General features: G+C 57.1%; 1 protein-coding gene across 3 annotated transcripts; it reads left to right on the top strand.

Moving 5' to 3' along the window:
- Positions 1–17: 17 nt before the first annotated feature.
- On the top strand, positions 18–10219 carry TRMT1 (tRNA methyltransferase 1). 3 transcript variants are annotated; one of them, XM_089905377.1, is made up of 17 exons: positions 18–124; positions 347–631; positions 717–772; positions 1024–1166; positions 1332–1519; positions 3504–3619; positions 3729–3841; positions 5895–6043; positions 6215–6301; positions 6386–6455; positions 6551–6685; positions 6778–6863; positions 7200–7308; positions 7395–7471; positions 8226–8345; positions 8436–8565; positions 9307–10219. In XM_089905377.1, exons 2-17 carry the CDS (start codon positions 372–374, stop codon positions 9529–9531), a joined length of 2064 nt encoding a protein of 687 aa, XP_089761503.1. In that variant the 5' UTR covers positions 18–124; positions 347–371; the 3' UTR covers positions 9532–10219. The 3 variants fall into 3 exon arrangements, with proteins under 3 accessions (XP_089761503.1, XP_022414182.1, XP_089761502.1); XM_022558474.3 differs by lacking the exon at positions 9307–10219 and adding an exon at positions 8765–9157; XM_089905376.1 differs by lacking the exons at positions 18–124; positions 9307–10219 and adding an exon at positions 8765–9159.
- The last annotated feature ends 353 nt before the right edge of the window (positions 10220–10572 follow it).

The following is a 10572-nucleotide window of genomic DNA, read 5'->3' as shown; positions in this document are numbered from 1 at the left end:
TCAATGATTGACTAAATTCTGTCACATGATCTGCCCTCCCACTGTGCCAACATGGCGGCGCCCAGGTCCTAATCTGGGGAAACGTGCACCGAGACCAATTTGGTTTTCGGTGCTGCAAGAGAAGGTGAGGGGGGCCTGGGCGACGCGGGGAGGGATCCGGAGCATGGGTGGGCCCGCTCGAGGGCTTCCGGCTTCTCAGGGACAGTCCTCCAAAGACGGGGGGTGGTGTCAATTTACTGAGGTCACAGGGTTTCCTTAGTCCCTACTTTACACTTGTGTAGGCCATCCGGCCAGGAAAGCAGCTCTCTGATGGTTTGGCTATTCTCTCCCCCGCCCTCCGAACTAGGCTTGGCGGGCAGAGGCGCCCGCGGATGTCCCGCGCGAGGATCGTTCTGTGGCTAAGCCTGAGTCTCCGCTCCGCCCGCAGCTTCTCTAGAGCCCGGTTTATGGAGGGGCAGCCCCAAGGGCCGCCAAATCCAGCGGCAATGGAGAATGGCACCGAGCCCTGCGGAGAAGAGCGCCCACCTGAGGTTCAGGAGACGACGGTCACTGAGGGGGCCGCCAAGATCGTCTTCCCCAGCGCAAACGAAGTTTTCTACAACCCAGTGCAGGAGTTCAACCGGGACCTGACGTGAGCAGAGTCCGGGGTCAGCTTGGCAGAGGGCAATGGGTCTATGAGATTGAAGGGGTGTGAGCTGACTCTCCGTCTCCCGCAGATGTGCTGTGATTACCGAGTTTGCTCGCATTCAGCTTGGGGCCAAAGGAATCCAGAGTGAGTAGAGGTCCAGGCTCCTGGTGGGCAGGGGTGTCATGCAGAGCTCTCTCGTTGCCCCGCCCCTTCTCTCCCTTACCTTCCTGAAAGACTCCAGCCGTGTAGCAGGCACTGGGCTCTGCTCCTCTGCCTTTCTCCAGGGACTTTGGGGAAGATTTTCTTCCCTGAATCTCCTGTATTCTGAAGAGTTGGGGGAGGTTTCTCAGATGGCGCTTTGATATCCCCTAACTCGTGCGTCTGGATGGCTGCAGTCAAGGTGCCAGGTGAGAAGGATTTGCAAAAGGTGGTCGTGGACTTGTCGGAGCAAGAGGAGGACAAGGCTGAAGTGAAAGAGGGTGCAAACCTGGCCCCGGGAGACCAGCCTCGAACAGCTGCCGTGCGGGATATCTGCGAGGTGGGGCCTGAACGTGGGAGGTAGCAGCCCTGGAGTCCAGTGGGTGGTAAAAGAAGGAAGGCTCCTGGAGGGGGAGAGCGATAGGAGCTGGGAGGGGGGGCTCCTTGGCGCCCAGCAGAGGATGGAGGCATGGATGTGAGTGGGGCTCCCTGCTTACTCCAACAGGAAGGCCTGCGAGTGCTGGAAGGCCTGGCAGCCTCCGGCCTGCGTTCCATTCGCTTTGCGCTAGAGGTGCCTGGGCTCCGATCCGTGGTTGCCAATGATGCCTCTGCCCGAGCCGTGGATCTCATGCACCGAAATGTGCAGCTCAACGATGTGGCCCACCTTGTACAGCCCAGCCAGGCGGATGCCCGGTAGGTGCTGGGCAGCAGAGGCTAGCTGCTGGAAGGTGCTTTCTGGAACAGAGGTTCCTGGGGTCAAATCCTGGCTGTGTCATAATCTTGCTCTGTGGCCTTAGCCTCTTAGAGCCCGAGTTTCCTTGTCTATAAAACAAAGACAGTAGTTTTATAGGGCTTGCTGTATTTTATAGGGATTACTGATTATACTGTGTGGCTTGTGCTCGGAGGTGGAAATAAGTACCATTATGGTCTCCATTTTAGACTCAACTTCTTGTACTTCTATTCAGTCAAGTGAACCAGTGTATATCCAGTGCCAGGCATCATTCTTTTTTTTAAAAAATAAATTTATTTATTTATTTTTGGCTGCGTTGGGTCTTCGTTGCTGTGCGTGGACTTTCTCTAGTTGTGGTGAGCAGGGGCTATTCTTTGTCATGGCGCACGGGCTTCTCATTGCGGTGGCTTCTTTTGTTGTGGAGCACAAGTTCTAGGCACGCAGGCTTCAGTAGTTGTGTCACGTGGGCCCAGTAGTTGTGGCTCGAGGGTTCTAGAGCACAGGCTTAGTAGTTGTGGCGCATGGGCTTGGTGGCTCCGCAGCATGTGGGATATTCCTGGACCAGGGCTCGAACCCATGTCCCCTGCATTGGCAGGTGGATTCTTAACCACCGCACCACTAGGGAAGTCCCCAGGAGCCATTCTGCCTGTCAGGACTGCATCAGTAAACAATACAGACAAAATCCCTGACCTTGTGGAGTTCATAGTGCAGGGGTCAGCAAACTACAGCCTGCGAGGCCCACAGCCTGTTTTTTTACGGCCTGCCATCTAAGAATGTTTTTCACATTTTTAAAGGTTTAGAAAAAGAAGAATATGTGATAGGGACCATATGTCTCCCAAAAAGCCTAAAATACTTACTACCTGACCCTTTACAGAAAATAAATGAATTAAAAATGTTTGCTTTCTTGACCATATTAGAATCTAATAGGGGGACTTCCCTGGTGGTCCAGTGGCAAAGAATCCACCTCACAACGCAGGGGACGCGGGTTCGATCCCTGGTCAGGGAACTAAGATCCCACATGCCGCGGGGCAACTAAGGCCACGCACCACAACTACTGAGCTCACGCGTCTCAACTAGAGCCCGCGTGCCACAAACTACAGAGCCCACACGCTCTGCGACCCGCGTGCCACAAGTAGAGGAGAGAAAACACTCACACCACAACTAGAGAGAAGCCCACGCGCCAACGAAGAGCCCGCGTGCCACAACAGAGACCCGACGCAGCCAAAAATAAATAAAAATAAATAAATAGTAAATAAATCTTTTTTTTTTTTTAAAAAGAATCTAATAGGAAACACAGATGATAACCAATAATCATGACAAATAAATAAACTGTGTAGTAAACTAGAGGTGAGAAGTGCCGGAGGCAGGGGTGAAATAACAGGGTATAGGGGATGGACGAAGGAAGGGTTGCAGTTATAAATTACATGGTCAGGAGCATTTGCATTTTCTCACCTGCAAAGAACAACAATAGTTTCAAATCTGTTGAAGATTGTGTGATTAGATGAGTTAATACATTTATAAACCGCTTGAAACAGTGTCAGGTAAATATGTACTGCATCAGTGTTGGCTATTATTATTGCCATCTTGTTTTTCTGTTTTTTTGTTTTGGGTTTCTTTTTTTTTTTTTTTTTTTGGCCACGCTGCACGGCTTATGGGATCTTAGTTCCCCGACCAGGGATTGAACACAGGCCCTCAGCAGTGAAAACACGGAGTCCTAACCACTGGACCGCCAGGGAATTCCCTATGATTATTGCCGCTGTTAGATAGGTAGACAGACCCAAGGAGGAAAAGTTAATATAGTTAGCAGATGGATAAGCCAGGATCTGAAGCCGCGCAGCTGGCCCCCAAGTCCAGGCCCAAACCATCACATTGTATGAGTGAACGTGTGTAGGGGACAGCATGGGTCCCTGGTGCAGGGGGCTGAGGACCTGGCCCTCTCGCTCCTAGGATGCTGATGTACCAGCATCAGAAGGCGTCGGAGCGGTTTGATGTCATTGACCTGGACCCCTATGGCAGCCCCGCCCCCTTCCTGGATGCAGCTGTGCAGGCTGTGAGTGAAGGAGGTGAGGCCAGCCTGATGCAAGGGCGGGGTGGGGATGGGTTGGGGGGGGTTATGTACTGAGCAGGGCTTGGGGTGTTGGAGGGTCCTCACTGCCGGGTCCCTCCCCACAGGGCTGCTGTGTGTGACCTGCACAGACATGGCAGTGCTGGCGGGGAACAGTGGGGAGACATGCTACAGCAAGTACGGGGCCATGGCCCTCAAGAGCCGGGCCTGCCACGAGATGGTGAGGGGCCTCCCAACTCTCCTCCCACCCCCAGACCTGCTTGGCCAGATCCATCCCAGGATTTTGATGACAAGCACGTTCTTTGTTTTTTTTTTAATATTTATCTATTTATTTATTTTTTTGGTTGTGCTGGGTCTTAGTTGCAGCAGGCGGGCTCCTTAGTTGTGGCATGCGAACTCTGAGTTGCGGCACGCATGTGGGATCTAGTTCCCTGACCAGGGATCGACCCCGGGCTTCCTGCATTGGGAGCACGGAGTCTCAGCCACTGTGCCACCAGGGAGGTCCCAACAAGCACGTTCTTTAACCCGCATAGTTCCTGAGAGCATGGCTGCCAAATATGGTCCTTTGGGGGTGGGGTGGGGCAGCAGTTTTGCCCAGGATAAGAGTGGGTGATTACATTATTCTTTCTAGTATTCTCTACTTCAACAACTTTGCAATTTTCTTTTCTTTGTTTTTGTGGGGTTTTTTTTTTTGCCGCACTGCATGACCTACAGGATCTCAGTTGCCCGACCTGGGATTAAACCCAGGCCATAGCAGTGAAAGCCTGGAATCCTAACCACTAGACCACCAGGGAACTCCCACAAAATTATTATTATCTCTAATTTTATGCTTCTTTATTTATTTATTGGCTGCTTTGGGTCTTCATTGCCGCGCACGGGCTTTCCCTAGTTGCGGCAACCCGGGGCTACTCTTTGTTGTGGTGTGCGGCTTCTTATCGCGGTGGCTTCTCTTGTTGTCAAGCATGGGCTCTAGGCGCGTGGGCTTCAGTAGTTGCAGCACACGGGCTCAGTAGTTGCAGCACGCAGGCCCTAGAGTATGCAGGCTTCAGTAGTTGCAGCGTGTGGGCTCAGTAGTTGTGGCACGCGGGCTCTAGAGTGCAGGCTCAGTAGTTGTGGCACACGGGCTTAGTTGCTCCGCAGCATGTGGGATCCTCCTGGACCAGGGATCAAACCCTTGCCCCCTGCATTGGCAGGCAGATTCTTAACCACTGCGCCATCAGGGTTGTCCACAAAATTATTTATTTATTTATTTTTGCGGTACACGGGCCTCTCACTGTTGTGGCCTCTCCCGTTGGGGAGCACAGGCTCCGGACGCGCAGGCTCAGCGGCCATGGCTCATGGGCCCAGCTGCTCCGCGGCATGTGGGATCTTCCCGGACCGGGGCACGAACCCGTGTCCCCTGCATCGGCAGGCAGACTCTCAACCACTGTGCCACCAGGGAAGCCCACAAAATTATTATTTTTTTTTTTTTCACAAAATTATTTTTTAAAGGCAGTTTTTCCAGGTTTGCATTTGGCTCTGGGTTCAGGTCCTAGTTTTGCTGGTGGCTTCGGGCGAGTGACTTCACCTTTTCTGGGCCTCTGTTTTTGCATCTGTGAAATGGGTATGATGATGACCCAGACCCCACCAGGTTGCTATGGGGATTGAAGAAGGTAGGGTTGGCTATGTTGAGGGGCTGGGAAAGGAGAGCTCTTGTCCTTGTTCCTTAAGGACCTCGTTGTCAGGTCAGTCTGGAAAATGCTGCCTCCTTTCCCGTGTCAGAGTCTTACTGCAGCCTCTGGCAAGGAGAAGGCCCCAGTAGTTCGCAGCACCCAGTATCCTGCCCAGAGGAATGCAGGTCCTTGTGCCACATCACACAGCATGGGGCATGCTGAGAATGCTAGTTGGAAGAGGTTTGGTTTACTGGGCCTGTGCTTTCCTTAATCATTTTTTTTTGGGGGGGGAGGGCCGTGCTGCACAGCACGTGGGATCTTAGTTCCCCGACCAGGGATGGAACCCATGCCCACCGCACTGGGAGCGTGGAGTCTTAACCACTGGACCGCCAGGGAAGTCCCTTCCTTAATCATTTAGTGCCAGGGCCTTAAAGAGACAGACTGTTGTGATTTCATAGATGAGGGAACTGAGGCTCTCACTTGCCAAGGGTCACTCAGGGCTGGGCTGAGAACCCAGGGAGCCGGCCCTGACCCTGTACTTGCGAGCACCTTGTGTGGCTCCCTGTAGGGGAGGTGGCAGTGGGGGCAGGACTGATGGCTGGCACCCATCCCCCACGCCAGGCCCTGAGGATTGTCCTGCACAGCCTGGACCTCCACGCCAACTGCTACCAGCGCTTTGTGGTGCCCCTGCTCAGCATCAGCGCTGACTTCTACGTGCGCATTTTTGTTCGTGTCTTCACCGGCCAGGCCAAGGTCAAGGCCTCGGCCAGGTTAGCCTGGGGCAGGGAAGGGTGATGGATGAGGGAGGTAACGGGGCCTTTCCCGGGGCGGGGGGAGGGAAGGCTGCCCTGGGGAGCCCAAAGGGGACCCAGTCAGCCTGAGGGAAGAGCTGGGGTGTGGTGGCAATTCTAGGAATTGGTGGCCACCCTGGTCTCCCACAGCAAGCAGGCGCTGGTGTTCCAGTGTGTGGGCTGCGGGGCGTTCCACCTCCAGCGCCTTGGCAAAGCATCAGGAGCCTCCGGTGGCCGGTGAGCAAGGGTGAGCTGGGGAGGAAGGTGAAGGGGGCATCCCAGCCAGGGTCACCACCCCCGACCTCACCCCTCTCTGTGCAGGGTCAAGTTCTCTGCAGCCTGCGGCCCCCCTGTGGCCCCGGAGTGTGAGCACTGTGGGCAGCGACACCAGGTGGGGCTGGGTGGGGGTGCGGGGGGAAAGGCCAGGGGGAGGCGGGGGTCCTGGCTGTCCTGATCCCTGCTTATCTGGTCCCTGTGTGTCCATAGCTTGGTGGCCCCATGTGGGCAGAGCCCCTCCACGACCTAGACTTCGTGGGCCGTGTCCTAGAGGCTGTGAGCGCCAACCCTGGCCGCTTCCACACCGCTGAGCGGATCCGTGGGGTCCTGAGCGTCGTCGCTGAGGTGGGGACTGCGCCGTGACTGGGAGGAGGCTCCGCTGGTGCCCAGCCATCCTTCCTCGGTCCACCCCACACCCACCCCGTCCTCTCTCGCAGGAGCTCCTGGATGTACCTCTCTACTACACGCTGGACCAGCTGAGCAGCACCATCCACTGTAGCACGCCCAGGCTCCTGCAGCTGAGGTGAGGCCGGGCCCGGGGTGGAGCCTCTGCCTGACCCCTGGGTGCCCTTGGGCAAGTCGGGTCCCTCTTGGACTGGAGTCCCCTATAAAATGGAGATCAAACATAACCCCGGTGTAGGGCTTCTCATGCACAAGAGCTTAGAACAGCTCTTGGAAGCCATGAGCCCTGGCCACGGGGATAGTCTTACTGTTAAGGTGGTTGGCATTATGCAGGCAATGTAGTCACCAGGAGATGTGCAGCCACGCCAGTCTGTGAAACAAGGGTCACACTCACAGGTCAGCACCGACTTTGGGGTCCAGCCTTCCCCTCCCTCTCACAATCCCTCCCGGTCCCCAGGTCTGCCCTCCTCCATGCTGGCTTCCGTGTCTCCCTCTCCCACGCCTGTAAGAATGCCGTGAAGACGGACGCCCCCTCCTCGGCCCTCTGGGACATCATGCGCTGCTGGGTGAGGCCAGGCCTGACCAGATGGAATTGGGAAGGCAGGGGATGGTCAGTGCCAGCATCCTCTGACCTCTGACCTTTGCCTCCCAGGAGAAGGAGTGTCCGGTGAAACGGGAGCGCCTGTCGGAGACCAGTCCGGCATTCCGCATTCTCAGTGTGGAGCCCAGGTAGGGGCATGGCACGGATACGGCTGCCCGCAGGCACGGGAAGTAGACGACACAGACCCTTCTCCTCACAGACACATGCTCATTCTTCAAGTGAGATCCAGAATCCATCCACTTCTCTCCCTCCCCTTCTGCCCTCACCCTATTCTGGCCCCAGTACTGCTCACCTGGACCAGTGCAGTGGCCTTCACCCTGGTCCCCCAGCTCTCCTCCCCCCACATTCTGTTCCCCCCGCAGCGGCCAGAGGGCACCTGTGAGCACAAGTCAGATCCCGTCCCTCCTCTGCTCAGAACCCTCCGTGGCTCCCACCTGACTCACTAGAAACAGTTCTATCTGCAGGCCCTGCACCATCTCCCCCTCACCTCCCTGCCCTCATTCGTCCACCACCACCCCCAACTCCACACTGGCCTCCTCACCCAAACTCACCAGGCACAGCCCCTCCTCAGGGCCTCTGCATGGCTCCCAGACTCCCCAAAACTCTTAATCTCATGCCCTCACACGTTATAGTTCGCTGATTTCTGATTTGCCCCATTGCTTGCCTGTCTTGTGCATTAGAATGTCAGCTTTACCGGCAGCAGACTTTAGGCACACCGTAGGCACTTGATAAATGTTTATTAAATGAATGATAGAAACCTGACGTCTGCAGACACAGTTTTCCCAAAGCACGTCGAGCTGCACTGAGGTGGGCAGGCGGCCTGGGTGGTGTGTGCCCGCCTGCCTGGTAGATGCCCTTCAGCCCCCACCCTCATTTCCCTAGGCTGCAGGCCAACTTCACCATCCGAGACGATGCCAACCCCAGCTCCCGCCAGCGAGGACTCAAGCGCTTCCAGGCCAACCCCGAGGCCAACTGGGGTCCCCGGCCCCGCGCCCGGCCACGGTGAGTGAGAGTGGGATGGGGGTGGGGCTCGGCTGGGGGGAGTGGGCACAGAGGCCAGACGGAGCCTCCGCTACTCATCTCCCTACGCAGAGGCAAGGCGGCAGGCGAAGCTGTGGAAGAGAGACGCAAGCTGCTCCAAAATAAGCGAAAGGAGCCGGATGAGGACCTGGCCCAGCGGGCTGCCCATCTCAAGACATTTCCCTGCAAGAGGTTCAAGGAGGTGAGGTGCCCCCCAGCCCCCACTGAAGCACACATGGGTTCGCCTCCCGGCAACAGGGCTGGGCCACTGGGCAGGCAGGGCTGGGAGAACCGGGGCCAGGCAAGTGTGTGGGAGTGAGCTTCCCATCCAGGGAGGGAACCCAGCAGAGGCTGCTGAGCTCCGGGCCAGGGTTCATTCACACCCATCATACTCCCACCAGGGCACCTGCCAGCGTGGGGAGCAGTGCTGCTACTCGCATAGCCCCCTGACACCCAAGGCCACTGCTGAAGCCACCCCCACTGACTGTCCAGAGGCCCCCGATCAGAACCCCCTTGGGCCTGGGGCTGCTGCTGGTCCAGGCGAAGACTGAGCCAATAAAGACTTTTCACCTTCCCCTGACTGTCCTTTGTCTGAATGGGGAGGCTGCCTGTGGTGTGTCTGTCCATCTGCTGGAGGGGCTCTGTCCATCTCTTCAGCTGCTTGTCTGGGGTCTGTTCCTCTGTCCATCTGTTTTAACTCCCTTGGGGAGCTCTGTGCACCTGGGCTGTGTTTGTCCCTGCCCGAATGAAGTGTTGTCATTGTTTCTGACGGGAGTGTTCTGTCTGTATTGGAGAGGTGGGGAGCTAGCTGATCGTCTTCCTGCAAGGTGCTTAGCCACCCATTTGCTGGCGCCTGCCGTTCCCGAGGTGGCCACGGGGCGGCAGTCGTGCGCTCACGCCCGCAGGGACCTTTACCCCCTTCCCCTTCCTCCCACCCTCCCAGCGTGGGCGCGCCCCCTGGGCGCAGGCACGCGCGCAGGCTGGTGTTCTAGACCCCGCGCCTGCTTATGGACTCGCGCCCCCGCCGCCGCCACCTCGCCGCCTGGTTTCTCTGGCCCAGTTCCCGCCAGGGCCCCGGTGGCGGAAGCCGGACCGGAACCAGGCGCCTCATGCATCCGCTCCGGACCAGGTGCTTCCTGCCCTGCGGCCCCTCGGGCTCTCACACTGAGGCACCCGGCAGCCTGCTGCAACCCCTCCCCCCCAGGGCAGGGGCGGGTGGCAGCGTTAACGAAGAGGCCTGGGGCAGAATCCCCACCCTGCCACGTGGTAGCTGTGGGACCCTGCAAGCACCCGTTTACCTTGTTTCATCCCCATCTGTAAAATGAACCTAATTCCAGAACCCACCCTGTAGGGATACCAGAGTTAACTCGTATGTTTAGAACTGTACTCTTGCTTCCCTGGGACAGTAGGAAGGTTGCTTGTGGGGTCCTGGGCTTCACCTGATTCCTGAGTGGGGGGGCGATGGTTCGGTGCTGGGGGGCAGCTGAGGGCCTGCCTGGGGCTCCTGCAGTCACCCAGATATGCACTGGGCAAAGTACGACTGACCCGGTGGAAGGTTGCTGGGGATAAGGGACAGTGTTATGTTGACAGTGTCACTGCTTACGTTGTGGTACCCAGCACCCCTCCCTTTGTGAGGCCCAGCAGGAACTTGAGCTTTACCGCCATTCCAAGATACTTACCCAATGCCTCTTTATCACTGTCCACCCTGAAGTGGCCCCCACTGTGGGATGAGGGCCAAGGACCTCTGAGTTGGGGCTATGTGATCCTGTGATGTGGAGGCCCAGGACTGTGGGGACCTGCTGGGGAGGAACCTATTAGAAGGTTCTGCCAGCTCTGGCATGGGAGGAAATCTCCCCCAGCTGTGGCACTTTCCCTCACCCTCCTGGGCCTGGAAAGGTGGTGTGGATAGTGCATGGGGTGGGGGTGGGGGGCAAGACACCTGCCTAGGCTGGACACCCAAGGCCAAACTGTCAGAACTGCCCTCCAGTCAGTGCCCCACTCCAGGGTGGGGTTGGCAGAAAGGCGGGGAGGCACTCTGTAGAAAGAGGAACCAGGCAGGGTGAGGAGAGGAGAAGGGGGCCCCTGGGTCACGAGGCCCCAGCAGGGCCGGAAAGAGCTCTCCTCCACCCCCATCAGCACGGACACAGCAAGGGGTATTCAAAGCTGGAGGACAGACCCAAGTGACGTAGGGACCACTGCATCCATCCCT

Source organism: Delphinapterus leucas, unplaced genomic scaffold (assembly GCF_059928025.1).
Source record: "Delphinapterus leucas isolate spDelLeu-1000000601 "Yukka" unplaced genomic scaffold, BTC_Dleu_Yukka2 spDelLeu_asBTCV2_sq25, whole genome shotgun sequence".
NCBI classification, from domain to species: domain Eukaryota; kingdom Metazoa; phylum Chordata; class Mammalia; order Artiodactyla; family Monodontidae; genus Delphinapterus; species Delphinapterus leucas.
This window is presented reverse-complemented; position numbering and strand designations above follow the sequence as displayed.

What these genes read in the sequence shown, in the direction of transcription:
- TRMT1 (XM_089905377.1), top strand. Translation starts at nt 372, where the DNA reads ATGTCCCGCGCGAGGATCGTTCTGTGGCTAAGCCTGAGTCTCCGCTCC. An exon ending in CCGTGCGGGATATCTGCGAG is followed by an intron (nt 1,167 to 1,331) that starts GTGGGGCCTGAA and finishes TTACTCCAACAG; the next exon opens with GAAGGCCTGCGAGTGCTGGA. An exon ending in GCAGGCTGTGAGTGAAGGAG is followed by an intron (nt 3,620 to 3,728) that starts GTGAGGCCAGCC and finishes CCCTCCCCACAG; the next exon opens with GGCTGCTGTGTGTGACCTGC.